At 35.0% G+C, this 20,946-nt stretch overlaps 2 protein-coding genes across 2 annotated transcripts in view; one reads left to right on the forward strand and one right to left on the reverse strand.

The window, feature by feature from the left end:
* The window catches only part of LOC133205695 (sodium-dependent serotonin transporter-like), a 35,589-nt gene extending 18,400 nt beyond the window's left edge, over positions 1-17,189 (forward strand). The window contains exons 5-13 of the mRNA XM_061341548.1: positions 2,783-2,917; positions 3,083-3,186; positions 4,667-4,791; positions 5,226-5,338; positions 5,469-5,597; positions 9,899-9,998; positions 10,120-10,220; positions 10,839-11,006; positions 14,425-17,189. Coding sequence (XP_061197532.1) covers positions 2,783-2,917; positions 3,083-3,186; positions 4,667-4,791; positions 5,226-5,338; positions 5,469-5,597; positions 9,899-9,998; positions 10,120-10,220; positions 10,839-11,006; positions 14,425-14,493 — 1,044 coding nt within the window. The 3' untranslated portion in view covers positions 14,494-17,189. The remainder of the gene's footprint in view (positions 1-2,782; positions 2,918-3,082; positions 3,187-4,666; positions 4,792-5,225; positions 5,339-5,468; positions 5,598-9,898; positions 9,999-10,119; positions 10,221-10,838; positions 11,007-14,424) is intronic.
* Positions 11,823-12,935, reverse strand: LOC133206262 (uncharacterized). The gene is made up of 2 exons (XM_061342209.1): positions 12,506-12,935; positions 11,823-12,094 (listed from the first exon to the last, which is right to left on the reverse strand). The coding sequence occupies exons 1-2, from the start codon at positions 12,933-12,935 to the stop codon at positions 11,823-11,825; spliced, it is 702 nt and encodes a 233-aa protein (XP_061198193.1).
* Positions 17,190-20,946: the final 3,757 nt, after the last annotated feature.

Consider the following 20,946-nt stretch of genomic DNA (forward strand, 5'->3'; position numbering starts at 1 on the left):
TATGAGATTAAGTGAGTGGAATGCCGAGAGAGCCTCGAGGCATTTATTTCGTTCGCCAACACCTTCCATCAGTCTATCAAATTTACTGTAGACGTATCTAATTCCAAAACACAAATTCCTAGATACTACATCTACCCTGATTGATAGCGAAATCAAGTTTAGTCTCCAAACGAAACCCACCGATTCTCATCTGTATCTTATGCCGACTAGCTATCACCCCACACACACATATAAGGATGTGTCTAAGGGTCTAGCCACCAGAATTCGGCGCATCTGTTCTTCTCCTGTCATATCAGGAACAAAGCAGTCTCCTTAAGTTCCATTTATGTAAGAGAGACTACAAAGCCCGCACCGTACAAACTGCTATTGATGCTATTACACTACAAGGAGAAAGACAATAGGAGCAGGGTCCCACTGGTAACTACATACCATCCCGTCCTTAAGAACCTCAACGGTATCCTTCAAAAGAATCTGCCAATTCTCGACTCAAACAAAAGAATGACAAAGGTCTTTAAGGAACCTCCATTGGCTGCATACAGACGCCCGGGGAACTAAAGGGCATGGTAATTAGAACCAGATTGGACAATCCAATACCTAACGGGGGCTTTAAAACTTGCTCTGAGAGAAAGATGCCTTCTCTGTTAGCACAGCTCCGACACAGACAGCTTTAACAGCCCCGTTACAGGCCGCAGCTACAGAATACTAGGGAATTTAATGTCCTGTCAAACAGACAACTGCATATATATCATCAGTTGCAAAGTTTGTTCCAAACAGTATGTTGAGGAACGGGAGATCGCAGGAGAATCAATAATCACTGTTCGACCAGTAAGACCAAAAAATTCAATGAACCTGTTGGGGAACATTTCGACCTTGAAGGTTACAAATGGGAGGACATGACAGTAGTGGTTATTGACCATAATCCATGATGGACAGACGCTCAGAAAAAAAAAACAAAGAAAAGTTCTGGATGCACAGACTGAAGTCATTCCGCCCTAATGGTATTTACAAACTAAATGACTTCACCAGGATGAACGTGAACTAGATCCAATTCCTGATTGTAACAAACAAGATCATTCTCTCCATATAGTGTAAACTTTACAATTAATTCTGGAACAACCCGAACACATATTTATTGCTTACATTTTTGTTTTTTAGTTCTTTTATTCGATAAATAACCCTAAAACATTTCCAAATTTATAATAGATCCAAATTCACATTTTTTAAAATTTCCCTTCAATATGATCTTTCTTTGGTTTCTTTTTATCACGTATAGTACGAGAATAAGACAGTGTACGGTTTACTACTTGTGCGTAATTAATTAGCGATAATTAATTCGTTCAATTACACATGTATGTAAATCGCACTTCACCGGAGTACACCCGACAGACCGGACGTATTTCATAGCGGTCCGGATTTCTTTCTTTACTATTGGTTATAAACTTTCAAATTTAATAAACATGTAACATTGTAAATATACAGTGTTTGGTTGTTTAGTAGTAGTGCTAGTTGTTTTTCTTTTTATGCCCCCCGTATCGAAGATTCGGGGTATATAGTTTTTGCTCTGTCCGTCCGTCCCTCTGTCTGTCTGTCTTTAACCCTGTCCATAACTTTTGATTGGTTGGAGCTATTACTTTCTTATTTCACATGTGTATTCCTGGTGACAAGACCTTTCTTTGGGTACCATCATATTTGACCTGTTGACCTTGACCTTAAAGTATGACCCACTTCTGCAAAATTTTATGAGACTTTAACCTTGGCCATAACTTTTGAACAGTTGGTGCTTGGGCTTTCAAACTTCACATGTGTATTCCTTGTAACAAGACCTTCCTTTAGATACCAACAACTTTGACCCCTTGATCTTGACCTAGGAGTTTGACCTACTTTTGAAAAAACTTTAACCTTGCTCTTAACTTTTGAACGGTTGGTGCTAGGGCTTTTATATTTAACATGCCTAGGAGTTTGACCTACTTTTTAAAAAAAAAAAAATTTAACCTTGGTTATAACTTTTGAACGGTTGGTGCTAGAGCTTTCATACTTCACATATGTAATCCTTGTGACAAGACCTTCCTTTGGATATCAACCACTTTGACCCTTTGACTTTGACCTTAGAGTTTGAACTTCTTTCGAATAACTTTAACCTTGGCCATAACTTTTGAATGGTAGGTGCTAGGGCTTTCATACTTCAAATATGTAATCCTTGTGACAAGACCCTCCTTTGGATACCAACCACTTTGACCCTTTGGCCTGGTCCTAGGTGTTTGACCTACTTTTGAAAAAAACTTTAACCTTGGCCATAACTTTTAAACGTTTGGTGCTAGGGCTTTCATACTTCACACGTTCATTCCTTGTGACAAGACTTTCCTTTGGATACCAACATATTTGGCATTGACCTTGATTTTGATAACACACTGTACTGTTCCTTTTATTTAGCATGGTTGTATGCTAACATTTTTGGTGAAATGAAATATAATCTTCTAAGGGACATGCAAAGTGAATGCGATAATGATTTTAAAGTTCTCTGTTGAGTTTTGTTATCAAAGGTGGCCAGTTCTAGCTAGGACTACAGTGGTCATGGCCTGAGAAACTCATGATACTCATATGACTGTCAAGGCCCATGGACCTCTTATACGTTTTCTAGACATTTTTTGATTACAATACAATAAACTGGTTTTTGTTTTATTTCAACATTGATCTATGTCGCAAAAGAAAAACTCTCCATGTAAATATGTGGTTTTCTTTGCCGATCAGTATAGATACACATGTTTTTAAATCATGAAAACAGTTTGTTTGGGTGACTGCTACGATGCCATATGTTGTGCTGCTTATTCTCTTGATCCGTGGGTGTATGTTGGAGGGCTCCATGAAGGGAATTATATACTACCTGACCCCCGTCTGGAGTGATATCGCTAAAAAGGAGGTACACATGATTATAGAGTTTGCTATGGGAAATTAAAGTTTTGATTTATATCTATAATTTCATAATTAATATCATTAATTGCATACAATTGCAACTTGTGAATTTTGATCAGTATTATGCTGTATGTCTACAGGATGGAAATGATGTGTTTTATTTTTGCTATAGGTCTGGATCGCAGCTGCTGCACAGATATTCTTTTCCCTTGGCCCAGGGTTTGGAGTTTTACTGGCTCTTTCCAGCTACAACCGACTCAACAATAACTGTTACAAGTATTATAATAAGCGAAATAGAATATCAGACTTTCAAACTCATTGATAACATAAACTTTTACAGAAAATGTTATAAGGAATGTTTTAAATCGATAAGACTAACTGTGGCGCTGCTGTTCTTGAGAAGTTCTTCCCAATACAATCATTTACCCCATCTCTGTTGATTTTTCGATGAAATCCTGGCTTACGATTGGTTGAAGTCTGTCACGTGAAGGGGGTGTATTACTTATACCTAGTCGCTTGAAAATCAATACATGGTCGATACGGAGTTATCGTTCTTTTGTAACGTTCGAACAACTCGAGTTCACACGATTTGCCGAGTGTCTGTTGACAATGTTACAGTTAACTAATGTAAGTAACGAAGATGGAACCTTTTTCTCCCTTTACTGAAAGTCTTCAAAACTGTCAGTACGTTATTACAGCACGAAACACTCGCAAAACAACATTACGTCACACAACGTGACGTCATAATAGGCATTGTATGAGTGATGAAACATATATATTAGTGAGAAAAACAATTTTACAAACCACAGACAATGCATAAATATTTTATCGGTGGGGTAAATTCGTTACATAGTTTTGTAGTGACAGGGTACGGGATGATACCTGGTTAGTAAATTTCATACCTGGCTCGGCTTCGCCTCGCCAGGTATGAAATTTACTAACCAGGTATCATCCCGTACCCTGTCACTAAAAAACTATGTAACTAATAGTACATGTACATTCCTATTTGACCTCCTAATGTGGCCTCACCCGAAACCAGGATTGGAACAAATTCGAATCCACTCCAGATGAAGATCCTTACATATCAGTTTGACTGTGATCCTGCTGTTCTTCCCTATACGTGTATATTTTCAAGTAGCACTTGGACCCCATCCTTTCCAAAGAAACCTTAATTTGATCAAACTTGAATATACGCAACACAAGCATACTGACATGATTAATTGTGGCCTTTCTTTACTTGAGATTTTTTTCGAACTATATTTTTTCTCGGTCAAGCTCCGGCCCCCTAATGTGACCCCCACCCTAGCCCAGGAGTTCATAATTTGAATGAATCGACGATTCTTTATAGAAAGCTGGCATATAAATATGATTTAAATCATGGTATAATGTAGCTCTTCTAGTATTGGTTAGTTTAAAAATTGGTTTTTTTTAATTCTTATATAAAATTTATCCCCTTTCTGTGGCCTATGCTAGTCCCCCTTCGCCCTCAATGACTTTAACAACCTTGAATCAACACAACGCTTTTATTCAAATTTGGTCTGTTATAGTTTAGTGTTTCTTGAGAATATTTGTATATGGCCACACCCAATTTTTTTTAATACCTGGTAATCACTCCCCTTTAAAAATGAGCTCGGCCCGTCATTTTATAAGAAAACTGAATTCCAACAATTTAACATAATTGAAAAATGATTTTATCAAAAATATATGTATAGTATGCGTGTAAACATATTCAATGATTTTCTAATTGCGAATTCAGGGATGCCTTAATAACAAGTTCCATCAACTGCTTCACCAGTTTTTTCGCCGGCTTTGCAGTGTTCACTGTTCTTGGTCATATGGCAACAGTTCAAGGCAAAGATGTCCGAGATGTTGCGAGAGATGGTAAGCATTTATCAATCTGAATATAAATGAATTCGGGCTAATTTCGGAGAAAGGCAAAACTTCACAGAAATAACTTCCTTATATTGTCTGTATGGTACGTTCATTAATCTTGGTCATTACGTCTGAAAGAAACAAACAAAAACAAATTCACTGTAACAAAGACGGTGCCAAAGACCTTGATAGGTATGGAATCAAATATTAGATATTGTTTACCTAGATATTAACCCATGATCACAAACTACTTTTGACTCATGGTCACATCTCAATGATCAATCTCAATGAAATGATGAATCATGTTTATGCACCCTTGATTACACTGAGTTCAAAGTGTTGCTTGATCACAGCTTGTTCATTAATTTTGTTCAAAGTAATATGTCCAGAGTGTCAAGAGTCAATGCCACTTGACCAATGATTTTACTTTTCTGTTTCTTCAGATGTTGGGCTTATTTTCATTGTCTATCCAGAAGCAATATCCACACTAAAGATTTCACCACTATGGGCAATGTTATTCTTTTTAATGTTCATAACGCTCGGCCTAGACACAACAGTGAGTTTTTTTTTAAATCATTGTTCATCCTATATCATTTACCAAAACAAGATTTTGTTCATTCAGTGTCTTGTTAATCATAATTTGTTACTGCTGCAATGTAAAATGTAAAAATTAAAATGTACTACAGTTTGGTGGATTAGAAGCCATATGTACGGGAATCTTGGATGAATGGCCAATTTTACGGAAACATAGAAAACTATTTGTTTTGTTTTTGATGATGTATTGTTTTATCGGAGCCCTGGCTACAACAACTTATGTAAGTACCGCATGATTGGATGGAATTGTTTTATAATTACTAGTATTCTCTTTTATATTTGACATTTTTTCTTTCTGCATGACACAAAGATTTTATTTTTTTTAACCACAATTTTCAAGTCGCCCGCGTGGCGCAGTGATTAGAGCTTTGCTCTGGGGAGTTGATCCTTACGTCGATCGAATCCACTGCGGGGCGTGGAGACCGGTACTTCGGATGAGACCGTATAAACAGAGGTCCTGTGTCGCAGTAAGTGCTGGCTGAAAAAGATCCATCATTGCCAAATGGCGTTGAGTCCGAGTATAGGTCAAAATTTCAACCCTCCTCCCGCATTGGTGGCGTTTCCAAATGAGTGAAAATTTCTCGAGAGGGACATTAAACAGCAAACAAACGACAAAAAAAAAAAAAAAACAATTTTCAAAATGTAAGTCTATTCTCTGATAGGTTATACACCCGAAAACAAAGTTCGTAAGTATTTTATCAATTACAAAGTTAGTTTGGAACATAATAAGGAGTCATCAATATAGAACAGAATCTCGCGCCAAATGTGTAATACACACCCTACACAGAGACAGTGTATTCGAAAATTTCAGGGTGTCATGTGATCTAATTTTTAACCAATCTATCGTCTACAATTTTGTATGAAGCGGGATGTCAGCTTATACTCCCGAAAGCAAAGTTTGGGGGTATATAGGACACCATGTCCGTCTGTCTTTGCAATTGGGCCCGGCCATAACCTCATTATTGGAAATTCATGCTTAACACGAAGATTGTGTATGATCAAGACCGGAGGGTGTGTCATGACTCCGATCCAAGGTCATTTGGTCAAGTTCAAGGTTACTGGCAGAAAAAGTGTAAAAATTTCAGGTTCGTGAGTTTCTAATGAATAAACATTGGACGTTGATACTTCACACAACTTGAGGAAGTGTCATGGTTTTTTAATCGAAGGTCATTTCAACAAGTTTAAGGCCAATTGCAGTTAATTGTTAAGATCCTGTCCTGGTAAATAAAATGGAGAAACATTAGCAGAAAAGTATATGTGTTCGGTCCATAACTTGCTGATAGATAAACTTCGGAGGTTCATACTTCACAAATATCACTTATGACCAGAGTGTGTGTCTTAACCTTGATCCTGGTCAATCTACAAGTTTTAAAATTTCACATTCAGAAAAATGGTAATTCCTGTCCTGGCCAGGGGCCCGTTTTAGAAAAAGAACTTATGATAAAGACCAACATTTTTAGCTGTCTTTAACATCTTGCGTTATAAAAATTAAAATTGCTATCTAAAAGTATTTTTTAAATTTTTTTTTTTTTTTTTTTTTTTTTTTTTTTACAAAATTATAATTACATGTATATTACATTTCTTTTTCAAATTAATGCTAAGAAAATAATTCGTAAAAACATTTGGTCAAAGTCGTAAGCTTCTTTGTAAAACTAGGCCCAGATCTTGCAATGAAAAAACTTTGGAAGCCCATTCTTGCTACAAATATCCCCTGTGATCTGAGTTTGTATCATGACTTTTACACATTCAAGGTCACTGGTAGGAAAGTGTAAAATTTGTGTCATTATATACATGTACAATGTTCTGAGAAAGGAACATTGGATACATGAATAAAAAATGCAGGAGTTTCATTTTTTGAACTGGATTAGATACAGTAATTTAATTATACTGCCCGTAAACAAAGTTTGGTGGTATATAAGAATCACCTTGTCCCTCTGTCTGCCTGTCTGTCTAAACTATTTCGGGCTATAAATTTGTAAAGAAAGCTCAAACTTGGTACAAAGAATGTTTATGACTTGAGGATGTGTCAAGACCTTATGTAAAGGTCTTCTAGGCAAGTTCGAGGTCACTGGCAAAATATAAAATTGTCCGTGCAATAACTTTGTAAGGAAGAGTTATTACTCATTGAAGCTCATACTTGGTACACAAATTGTATAACCTTAGGGTATGTCATGACCTTAATTAAAGGTCATTAAGACAAGTTCAAGGTCACTGGCAGAAGAAGTATAAATTCTTGTCTGGCCTATAACTTTGTAATGGAGAATCATAGGAAGCTCAAACTTGGTGAAAAAGTTCTTTATGGCCTCAGGGTGTGTCATGACCGTGACTAAACGTCATCATGACAAGTTCAATGTCACTGGCAGAAAAAAGTTTAATATTCTTGTCTGGGCTTTAACTTTAAAATAGAGGATCATTGGAAACTCTTACTTGATACAAAGACAGTTTATGAGCTGTGGATGTTTCATAAACTTGAACCAAGGTCATAGTATTAAGTTCAAGATCATTGACAGAAAAATCATAAAATAAGAAAAAACATTGGATGTCTATATTTCAAACAATCTTTTCTTAATCTAGGACTTTTCAACAAGTTCAATGTCACATTTCCAAAATTGCACACGTGTACTCTATACAGAATGCCCATGAGCCACATCGATTACCTGAGCACTTTGGCTACAGAAAAGCAGAAATCACTTCAAATAAGTTCAAATATGTGTGGTTCCAACCTACCTACATTGTACCACCCCACCCTCCCCCGAAGTGACATGATTTGAACAAACTTGAATCTACTTTAACTGAGGATGTTTCCGTATTTCTTTGACGAATCATAACTGTAGAAGATTTTTAATGAAATATTCCCTTGTAAAAGATTGATTTTCTATTGTGGCCCGCCCTATCCGCGAGGTGATGATTTGAACGAACATGAATTACACTGCCTAAGGATGTTTCTGTATTAATAATATGTGACTAATCATGGCTTTAATAATCTTGAGGAGGAGATTTTTAAAGCTATCTCTTATATACTAGTATTCCTGTGTATAACTTTTTTTCCCTGTTATAGCCCCACCCTACGCCGGGGTCAAGATTTGAGCGAAGATGAATCTTCACTACTTGAGGATGCTTCTGTATTAATATGACTAATCATGACTTTATTATTCTTGAGAAGATATTTTCTTGTAGACTACTATGTACAACTTTGATCCCCCCCCCCTTGTTGTGGCCCTGTTCTACTCCCGGGGTCATGATTTGAACAAACTTCAATCTAAACTACCCGAGGATGCTTCTGAAGATATATGACTAATCATGGCTTTGCTGTCCTTGAGAAGAAGCTTTTAATTTTCCCTATATGTTTATATGTATAACTGCTGTGGCCCGACCCTACCCCCGTGGTCATGATTTGAACAAATTTGAATTTACACTATGTAATGAAGCTTTCACGTAAGTTTCATCTCTTCTGGCTCAGTGGCTCTTGAGAGAAGATTTTTAATAAATGCCATTAAATTTGTATTTATTCTTAATTATCTACCCTTCGAGAGGGTGTGGCCCTTCATGTGAACAAACTTAACCCACTTTACCCAATGATACTTTGTGGCAGGTTTGGTTAAAATCCCTAAGGATGCTTTGTGGCAGGTTTTGTTAAAATCGGCCCATGCAGTGGTTCTGGCAACAAGGCCATAAACTGAGAACATAAGCCAAAAAAAAAAACTTTTGAAATAATGAAGAAAATAATACCAAAATTTCATTAAGTGTTTCTATTTGAATATTTTACAAACGTGCTACCTTTGTTTGTTGACCTAAAATCAAGATTTTCAAAATCTCAATTTTGACAAGAGGCTGTTCTCAGTTTGTTGTCTTGTTGTCTGGAGAAAAAGTCGAAAAAATTTACAGACAACACATGAAAGACGGACGCCGGACACTTGTCGATCAGAAAAACTCACTTATTGAGCCTTCGGTTCAGGTGAGCTAAAAATTTCAGGAGAGGAACATGGTTTATTATTTTGTGAGCTCGCTCACAGAACCTCTAGTTTACTTTTTGTAGTCTTAGGATGATGGCCGACACACTGGGGGGTGGGGCCTTTGTTCTCCATGTTTACAAGGGATCATTCTTGAACAATAGCAAAATGAATGCCCTGTATTTTGATTGGTTGGATACTTGACTTCCTCCAGTCAGAGACGTAAATACATAATATATTCTTATCGATGTTATGAGTCATAGGGTTACAAATCTTCAATTAATTTTTTTCGTAATCCTAATTACATGTACATACAATTATAAGAAGATCTTGCATAGACGATTTAGATTTTTTTAATGATTAACATTCGAGCTGTTCATTGAGCTTCTTTTTCAAAAACAAGCCATTTAAATTGAAAGTATTGTAAATTTTATATTGATAACATACTCGGAAATGGGATGCAAATTATTATGTGTTTAAAGGTGGTGAAGTTTTTTGAAAAAAAGGAAGACTGATCTTCAGCTATTTATGTGCAATCTTTTTTCACAAATATTTATTACGTTGTTTTTCAGGGCGGAATTCACGTAGTTCAGCTATTGGATTCTTACGTCGCTCCTATTGCCCTCATATTTGTGGTGTTCTTAGAATCCCTGTCCGTCTCCTGGATATATGGTAACTGGTGACAGTTTTAAACTAGATTTGACTTAAACATGCATTTCAATTCACAAAAACGGCAAACTCTTAAATAAACAGTAACAATATTTTAAAGTTATTTTCATTGTTTTTTCTCAAGGCGTTGAAAGGTTCAGTGATGACATAAAGTCCATGCTAGGATTTAGGCCTGGTATCTTCTGGAGACTCTGCTGGAAATTCCTCAGCCCTGCTATACTGCTAGTTTGTATCATTACTGACAATCAGCCCCGCTATACTGCTAGTTTGTATCATTACTGACAATCAGCCCCGCTAGTTTGTATCATTACTGACAATCAGTCCCGCTATACTGCTAGTTTGTATCATTACTGACAATCAGTCTCGCTATACTGCTAGTTTGTATCTTTACTAATAATCCGTCTCGCTGTTTTATCACTGACAATCAGTCCCGCTAGTTAAACTACTCGTTTGTATCATAAATATTCATGGTTACTATTGAACTACTAAAGAAATAAATGTATCTCCATTTGGTTAAAACAAACGAAGTAAAAAAGTGTGATTTCCTCTCAAAATGAAAAAAAATCAGGAATGCAGAGCTTTAATGAATAACTGTTGAATTAGGGAGATATTTTCAAAGAGTAAAACTATTAATGCAGTACTTACGTCATATCTATGAGAGAGTTGTGACTTTTGTCATTTTGTCCCAATTTAACATGCATGATTTTTCAAATGTCAAATTGCTTCCGGGGAGTAATTTTTAACCCTCATATAAAGATTATTAATACTTCACTTCAGTTGCATTCAATATTTTTTTACCCATATAATAGAAGAGTTTATTAATTTTCAAAAAATCTTTTGCAGTTCCTATTCATCATGTCTCTGATTGGTCACGAACCCCAGCCGTATGCGAAATACGCCTATCCAGCTTGGGCAATTTCCATCGGCTGGCTGATAGTGATGTCATCGTTGGCATTCATCCCTGGATATTTTGTTTATAGACTCATCATTACTCCTGGTTCCTTTCTAGAAGTAAGATATATTTATCATATTGGAATTGGCTTTTTGCATATAATTACAGAAACAATACTCACTTCTATTATATTCGTAACGAGTGAAATGATTACTGAAAGGATATCTTTAAGAATGTTAATCATGATATGTTTTAAGCAAGAAAGTGAACATAGCGGTATAGTTGTTTCGTAATAGATTTAAATAATTGCTCGGCGTTTAATATTTATATTGAGAAGCAACATTGGCAAACGTGTCCATATATTAGTTTTCAAACAGTTCTGTTCTAATAGATAAAGTGTTTATCATCATATGACAACAGAATCAATTTTGATTTAATCGGACTACTGTAATTATACTAGGAATAAAGAATCTGCATTTTATCTAATATTTCTTGTGGTTAAAATCGAAGTTAATAATTTTTTTCAGATAAAAATTACATTCAATTTAATTTATAGGAAGTTCGATTCAGTAATTTCAAAAAAGTACTTTTAGATGTAAATTTTAATTATGAAAGGCAATAAATCAAGATTTAACAGAATGAGACGTGCATAACAATTAAAAAAAAACGTAAGAGGAACAATCCTTGTATGATTATTTAGTTTTTGTGTACATAACCCCGGAGTTTTATAGTCGAGAGATCCAGATACTTCCAGTATGTGTGGAATATTAAGTACCGGTATCTACTGCTCACAAAAGCATGTAATCTCCTGAATAATTTCAAAGCATTCATGTGTAAATTGTGATGGCGCATGAACCTGTCTCACGTCAAATCACATACAATCGACACTTGAATCACATCAGTACACACAGCATTTCAATGAATTGTTGAAAGAATCACTTGTAAAATGTTTTCCCGCGATTTTTTTCCCTCATACTGTCTAATTTTACTTGCGTCAGGGGTGATCCAGGCCCCCGCGTCTGGCGAGTAACAGACATTCGACGAGAAGGCATGCGTGATCCGAACATCTGTTGTACTAACATAGGATCGGGTCTTAGTGGAATCGGGGTTTGATTTTCCCAAAACATGCAGCGATCTTTCAAGTACTCAAGTCCTTTCTTTGATTTTTCAAATATTTCTTTTCCTAATCCAGAACTTTCCGATGAGTCTGAAAAAGGACAAAAAATGCTTAATATGATATGTTGAATATATGTGTCAATATACAGTTATCAGCTTACAAAGGGGTGCTCAAAAGTTATTGAAAAATTAAAACCAAAGCAATCATACACTTGCAATTTGAGCATTGGCGGACATAACTAAAATCATCGCTGTCACTATTTTTTTTTTAGCATCAAATAATTATCAAACAATAGAAAATAAACAGTACGACAAAGCTACATTGTTGCAAAGCACCAGTTGTCGTGTTTACTCAGGTACTAAATTCTAAACATATTTTGAAATTTGTCATTAAGAAAATAATACTTTCATGCATATCTTTTTTATATAGGACATATTTTGTGCACATATTAGTATGTAACACTTTATCTTCACCAGTATTTAAGTTTCTTAACGTACTTACTGACAATATATTCCAAATACTGTTTGTCTGTGTAAAGTTCTCCGAGTAGTTTCTTGGTCTTTTTCTCGGTATTCCTTCTCGTAAAGTCTTTCTCATTTTCATCCAGTATTGAGCGTTGATATGTGGTCAGAGTACGAGTGCTATGCCAGCTTTGGCGCGAGCGTGGCTTGACAAAGGTGGGTTGTCGCGTCAGCAATTTGCTGGGCGACACCTTCTTGTGAGGATCTATTTCGGGGAGTGAGAGGTACTCCCGGCCAGGAAGGGAAACTGTGTCCCTATCCTTGGTGGCCCGGACTCGGAAGTCTTGCACTATGTCAAAAATTCGACCCGTTTTTCTGCGGAGATGGGGATGCTTTAAGGTGATGTCTAAGCGTCCATATATGGTAGGGAGGGAAAGGGGTTTTTTAGAATCTGATTTATCGTTAGACATTTCCTAACGATAACAGATAGAAAATCCCTTCATTGTTAAATGTTTTTTCTTCTATTTCTCTCCTACATTTTGGCATTGCTGACTTCAGGTTAATCTACAGTCAAAACAAAAAGGTTAACCGGGTTGATTTACAAGTAAATCCCGTTGCTATACAAAGATTTCCGTATAATAGTTCGTAAAATCCAGAGTTCTATATGCAAGGATATCCTCCTTCTAGATATGGTGTAAGAATTTGTATTCCTAATGAATGTTAGATCAACGTCCGTAGATTATGGACAAATTAATAAAGTTGGCAATTTGTTAAAAAACATACAAACAACCAATGCGACTTACCCTTACATGTTATTTAATCACATCCATCCCATTGATTTTGGTGTTTGTACCTTTGGCATGCAAAGCAACACGAAACACGAACAGATTGAGTTAACACTGGCTACAATTTTTTCTACATTACTGGGGCTTCTAAAAGGAAACGTAGGTGCCATTTGGATGGACCGATGGGAGATGTAAGGAATTATTTTAGCGATTACCCCACTTTGTGCCTCTTTACAGACGCAATATAAAAAAATACATAAGCGGGATTATCTTGGTATCGAAGATTAATCCCTAAACCACCTTAAATCTGTCGGGAATTCTTTTAATTAAATACACATTTAAATATACCCTAAACAAATGTCCTGCGAGAAGGAACAAAATTACGGAAGACCGAAAAATATCACCTGGAATCAATATAATTGTCTTTTGTAAATTCAATAGAAGTACTTTTTTGCAACATTCTGTAGAATTTCGGTTTCTGGTAGCCTTATACCTTTTGAAAGGTAATTCAAGGATACGTTGAACGCTCTCCATTCAATAGAACCAGAATGAAGACTTTTATATATTCATTTGGAAATTATTTTCTGTTCCTCCAATATTTAAAAAATCTTTGTAATAAACAATAAACGCTTTTTAATTTACTACCAAAAACGCTTTTTTTTGGTTCTTTTTTTAGGCAACATCTATAATGATACATAATTGAACCATTATAAAAAGTAGAACTCAGAGATAGAAAGAATGCTCAATCACCAGATCACTGAATAAAATAACATCGAATACAAAATCAGTAACGAAATATAACTTAGCATGGATTATCTTTTCTCATAGTTATGGATTTTCGCAAAGGAATAAACATTCACAAAACACTTCATATAAATGGAGTCGGATATTATATATATATATATATATATATATATATATATATATATATATATATATATATATATATATATATATATATATATATATATATGGGGGGGGGTGTGTGTTTTTCTTTTTATACTTGAACTATTAATATTGTCTTATATGTAATAAATATACAGAGTCTGAGAATTTTATTTCGAATCTACTTATTAGAGTCGTACATCAATGTAAGAAATCGTTAAATTGCTGATAGTTTCAAGTTTACCTTTTTTAAAAACAAATTTTGATCAGCTTTACTTGTTTCTTTCAGAGACTGAGAACGGTATTTATACCGACAGAAGTCCCGGACCATGGATATACAGAACCAGTACCCGTCTAAATTATTAACAAATATGCAGGATTTACTTCATATTAAACAGTCACCCATTTTATCTGTGGTTTAGAAGTGAGTCAAAGGCTACCCTGAAAGAAAATTCGAAATTTAAAAAAGACATCTGATAAATGTATGTCCTTAAAAGCGCCATTTAATATTTTTTTAATGTATTATATTTAATTAATTTCAACGTTATCAGGGAATACAATATAGGTTCACTTTTCATTTAAGCTTACCTGAACTGAAAGATCAAGTGAGCTATGAGTTTCCTGGTCACATTTTGCCTGTCGTCCGTCCGTCTGTAAACATTTTCGACTTCTCAATTTCAACGAGACATGTCACAAAGCAACTTTGGATAAAGGGGATTCAAGTTTCTTCATTTGAAGAGCCACGCCCTCTTTTGAGGGGGGATCTAAGTATAGGTGAAAATATGGTGATCATTTAAAAACTTTCTTTTCAAGAACCAATGGTCAGAAAAAGTTCACTTTTCTGACATAGCGTAGATTCAAGTTTGTTCAATTCATGGCCAATACCCATAGGTTGGGGACATAATATGGGATCAAAGTTTTACATCGAAATATAAAGGAACATTCTGTAAAAAAAAAAAATTGATGAAGAACAGCAGGGCCATTATTTGTCATATTCATGTGGAAGCATTCACAAATATTGTGGAAGCGATGTTGTTCAAAGTATGATCCCCGGGGGCACATGTAAGATATGGCAACAGTAGCAGGTCAAAGTATAACATGTTAATATAAAGAGGAAAATCTGACTAAGAACAACAATAGGGCCATGTCATTAATTATATTATTAATTTTAATGCTTTCTCAGGTACTGTAGATTTCAGTTTGCCACAGTAGGGATCAATTTTTAAATGGTATTGTACACACAAGTACTCTGAAGTTGACATTAAAAAGATGCTTGAGTTTCTGATTAACAATATCTATGTGTTTTTGGAGACCAGGTCTTCCAACAATCTATTGGAATTCCCATGGGTACCAATTGCGCCCCGTTATTAGCAGACCTTTTTTGTATTCATATGAAGCAAAATTTGTCCAAAATCTTATACATGAAAAGAAGAAAACACTTGCTGTGGCCTTCAACTCGAAATTTCGGTATATCGACGACGTATTGTCAATTAACAATGGTTATTTCCATTCTTATGTCGATACGATATATCCCGGTGAGCTTGAGATGAAAAATACCACAGAGTCTGACACATCTGTTTCATATTTGGATATTTTACTTGAAAAAGACGTTAATGGTAATCTAACAACCAAGCTTTATGATAAACGTGATGACTTTAACTTTTCAATCGTCAACTTCCCTTACTTATGCAGCAATATACCTTCATCACCTGCATACGGGGTTTATTCTTCTCAGTTAATTCGATACACAAGAGCATGCTCTACGTATGTACAATTTCTAAAACGAGGTAAATTATTGACAAACAAGTTGATGAAACAAGAATATCAGCAGTATCGTTTAAAATCATCATTTCGTAAGTTCTATGATCGATGCAATGACCTTGTCAGCAAATACAATTTATCTTTGAGTCAAATGCTGACTGACGTTTTTCAAACTAATTGTAAGGCCATTATTTACACACTGAATTGTCGACAGATTTTCCCGTTATTTCCCGATCATGACAAAGAGCACACGGCGGGTGTGACCGGTCGGCAGGGGATGCTCACTCCTCCATGGCACCTGATCCCATCTCTGATGTTTTGGAGGTCCGTGTTTGCTCTGCTCCTATTTTGTATTGTTTAATGGACTTTTGAGCTTGAATACTGTTATCTCCATATACCGTTATCTCCATATATTAACATGTACATTACAATGTATATATGGAAAAATCTTTTAAAAATCTGATGAAGTGCTATAGGGTCATGGTTAGTCTTAATGTGCAAGCACTCAAAGGTTGTGTCGATTCAAGTTTCTTTAGATCATGACTCCCACTCTCCAGGGGTAGGTTGGGGCTAACAATGGAATCATAATTTTTCAGGAAAATAAGTAGGAACAAGTACCAAGGCCCTACTATACCATATCTATATATAAAAATTCATAGGTTCTGTTGATTTTTTTAAAATTCAAAGTATGGACACTGGGGATAGTATGGAACTAAAATCAGAGACCAGATTTTACATTATGCTAATGTACGGGAAGAAATCTTCTATAGAACAGCAAGACCATGTTAGTTATATTGATATTAAAGCATTCCAGTGTTGTGTGTGGATTTAAGCTGGGTAAGTCATAGCCTCTTAAGGCAAGATAGGGGCCACAATATGGAGTTTTTTCTTTGAAACAAAGAGGGAGGATCTTTCAAAGAACAGAAGGGTCAAAGTGACTCAGGTGAGCGTTGTGGTTTATAGGCCTTTTTAAGAGATTGAAATTAATTGTATATATACATGTTTACACCCTGTTAAATACTTCTAGTACTTCACAATTTTATTTTGATTCCACCTTTAAAATTTGTCCTGTATTTATTTATTCGAATTAACTACGCATTTATTGTTTCAAAGATTCTCTTAGCAGTTCTTGAAAGTTTCTATTACTTAAATTATCGAGTCCTTACATATTTGATAAATACGACAGAGCAATATGTGCGCCTGCAATGGAATGGATGTGTACATGTGTTCTTTATTTGAAACTAGTTATTAAAACGGACAACATTATGAAATAAATTCCAATTTAGACAGAAATATACAAGAGGAGAGAGTAAATGTATTATTTTACATGTAGTTCAAGTTGGTGATCCACAAAGTGGAAACCATGGGAATATATAAGCCATATTTGTCCTAAATACGATGAGTTATGAAAGAAAGTTTTTTAAATTCCAGCCCACGTGCACCCTCGCAACATTTTTTTGGTTTGGGGGTTAGACTGGAATCACAAGGCCCGTACTCCTGTCTCTCTTTTGGAGAAATAATATAGTTCAGAACTAAAAATTAGTCATTTTCTTAACGATGTCATTGTACAAAAACTGTGTGACAGGATTGAGAAAGTGAAACTCTTGGCTGGTTATAACTTTTTAACCCCCCCCCCCCCAATAATAATAAGAGGCTCGTTTCCCTGTGGTCAGAGATGTATCTTGCTATACACGGGGTCATTTTGCGCAATGTCGTATGGTACAGTAATATTCATCACTGTTCTTGTAACAATTTTGATGTAAAGTGACCTAAAAACTTGTACTTATTTACTTAAGACAAAGGTTGCTTGCTACTCCAGGGTATGCCCTTGACAATGTCGCAGATAGTTGTGACCAAGGAGTGTGTAATAATATTGCACAGGTCATTTGGACGAAATCAATATCAATGGGTTTAAAATGTGATTTTTCTTGTATAAGATTATTTTATAATGTAATTCTTGTCCTCAGCAAACGTTATTTTGTCATAGTCTAGGTCAAATAGATCAGAAGTATCAAATTCTGAAGGACTTAAAATTTTAAAATTCTTAAGCACAAAATTGTGTATTGGAGTAAAATAATGAAAGTCGTCAAAATTGGAAGAAAGGTCGCTTGTGACCAAAGGGTCTGCCAGGATTCTTAGTCATTTAGACAAGGTCAAGGTCACAAACTAATTCTGAACGAATCATCTGCATTTCAAGAAGTTATTTTGCAGTATAAGGTTTTTAGCAAGTAGGCTGTTTTTTTTCCTTCAAAATTTTTTTTTTAATTCCCCCATAAAAGTTTGTCCTATTAGAAAGTACTACAGTGTAGTTGTCTATCAATCAATTGTGGCCGAAAATACGTCATTTTAAGATTCAAATGAAAGAAAGAAATCGCATGCAAATATAAAAAGCACGAATACCTTGTTTAATACAATGGAATTAAGAAAATTGAAAATACCGGGATACATACGTGCACTCGTTGATAAAATTCTAAGTGCTTGATATCCAAGCACATACCAAAACGTGTTGAACAGTAAGACTAAGACTCGTACAAGTCCAAGCAGAAAGGTTTAACATGGATCATGAAATACGGAAAACAGCGTATTTCTGACATAATCTATTCATCAATATAAATATGTCATACTGCAGTTATTTTAATGAATGGGAATATTTGATATTTCATCAGGACGATGGAAACCAGTGTTTCCAGTTTCAATGATAATTGGACTACTGATTAATGTTGATATATTTTATTGTTATAGTGTGATAGACCTATATTCATTTATATTGTTGGTCATATATAAGATGTATTTACCTTTGTATATATCTTAGTCTTTTGTATTAAACGCATTATATGTGTCATGTGTGATATATAAACTTATATACATAAGTGTAGTTGATTCTTAATTACGAATCTTGCAATATTATTTTGGTCAGCAATGTCGGTTGTAGAATAAATGTTTAAGATGAGAAAAAAAAGTGTTGCGTTTGTGCCATCGGAATTAAAAAAAAGTTTCATCACAGAATCCGGTAGTTTTGTTTGTGAGGATAATAATTTGGGTCCAGGTCTGTGCGGGCCCCATAACATGTTTGTCCGATCGACTGACATTATTTATCGGACTCCCCCTTTCCCCTAGCCCCACTGGCTCACACTTCACCAATAGGCAGTGACTTTGGTGCAAGATTTTGTGAAATATCAAAGACAAAATGTCTTTAGTAGAATTCTTGTATAGAGTATATTATTTAGTTTGCCCCACACTGGTCCTACTACACAGGCAGTGTGCCCTTTTGTATAAGACTATGCAGTGGCGTTGTTCCAGTTTTCTATCTGATAGCTCAAAAAAAGGTGTCTGTTTAAAATCTTTGTCATAGCACATTTTCTCTAACTTGGGTCTAGAACAGCTAACACTTTCACTTTACAAAGGGCAGTATATGGAGTATATAGTTTCTGCGCTTGGAGAAGTTTGGCTCATAATTCACTCATACAGTAATTTGGATCAAGACTTCCAAATTAAAAGATTTTGTGTAAACTCTATAATGATTGACTTCACTGTGGTATTCATTAACTTAATGAAATTCAACTTTTGAAAAAAAAAAATCTTTTAAATTCTTCTAAAGGTGGAAAAACACATGTAGTAGTAAATTCTTCATAAACCAAGGGGAAAAAATAATAGTGCCCCGCCACAGCATGATACGTACGCCCGTCAAATATTGTTCAATTGTTTTAACAGGTTAGAGTGCAAGAAAATCATGTCACCTTGATACAAAGATTTCAATGATTTTTCCATTCCTTATAATGTTTGATGTACATACATCTCCTGTGGTGTAGGTATTAATTATAACAAATAATACATCATATATTTCTCAACTAGTTGTGTTAGAGCTTAACAAATGCCCATCTACAGCTTTGTTTTCTGTGTATTTTATGATTGATTAACAATGCTACAGCCTAATAAAACATCAAAACAAATTATGTTTATTCTTTAGACTATGAAATTGTCATCTTAGTGAGACATGACTCTCTGCAATTTGTTGTAAAGATATAAAAATTAAAATAAAAAAATATATACAATATCAAATTAGTTTTAATTATATTATACACTATCAAATTAATTTTAATTACTTTACACCAAAGAAGATGGGCGTGTTTGGCGTGTGATCTGCAGGAATAAGACGTACGAAACATTTATAGTCTAAATGTCTACGATTTGGTCGGTTGACCACAGCTGGACATACTTTACAAAGTTACGCACATGGGAAAATTTTACATTAAGTTTGAAATACTTTGCCAAATTTAATATATCAATCCGCTTATCTTAATAATTACTACATCTAAAACTTAGTAACGCTTCACATAAATAATAAACACATATAGGGTATAGTTAAACAGTTAAATGCAATTACAACTACATACATGTATATAATAAAGTATCAGTAGGTGGAAGAATTGCTTTCGCTTTCGGTGAAACAGAACCAGAAATTATCTATTTGAAAATGAATCATTTCATAAAATTAAACTGACAAAAGAATTGACTGTTTGTACTAAAAAAAAATATTAACGCTACATGCGGGGATCGAACCAAAAAAAAAAAAATCCTTTTCATTGCACTGGACGGGTAACGCTTACTACTGAGTTATCACCGCTACACATATTTTAAGTTTTTTAAAGCGACAATGAAGCACCGCATTTACACATTGGAATTTTTTTTGGAAAAAGTTCATTTCTTATCGTCTCTGGGTCTTCTCTCCATTTTTTACAAATGTTTGTTGTTTCTTTGAATTAAAATGCACACAAATAAAGTTTCAAAATCATGGAGAGATGACCCAGAGATAGCAAATTTTTAGAAAAACGCGTTTAAAAATGTAACATTTTGTACCAAATGACTCATCTAGCCAACTTTCAAGTTCTTTTTGAGCAAATCAAAATACAATATTGGGAACATATTTCCCTTTCCTATTTCACAGGAACCCGATACATCAAAAGAATGCTAAAATTTCATGTGACAGATCAATGAAATTTTCACTTTTCAAGTGCGCCCAGATTCCTGCCGAATGCCAATCAAAAGCGAC

This window comes from Saccostrea echinata, unplaced genomic scaffold, assembly GCF_033153115.1.
Source record: "Saccostrea echinata isolate AGI-Se365-2 ecotype Australia unplaced genomic scaffold, CSIRO_AGI_Sech_v1 ptg000054l, whole genome shotgun sequence".
NCBI classification, from domain to species: domain Eukaryota; kingdom Metazoa; phylum Mollusca; class Bivalvia; order Ostreida; family Ostreidae; genus Saccostrea; species Saccostrea echinata.

What these genes read in the sequence shown, in the direction of transcription:
- LOC133206262 (XM_061342209.1), bottom strand. Translation starts at nt 12,935, where the DNA reads ATGTCTAACGATAAATCAGATTCTAAAAAACCCCTTTCCCTCCCTACC. An exon ending in GTATTTGGAATATATTGTCA is followed by an intron (nt 12,095 to 12,505) that starts GTAAGTACGTTA and finishes GTCCTTTTTCAG; the next exon opens with ACTCATCGGAAAGTTCTGGA.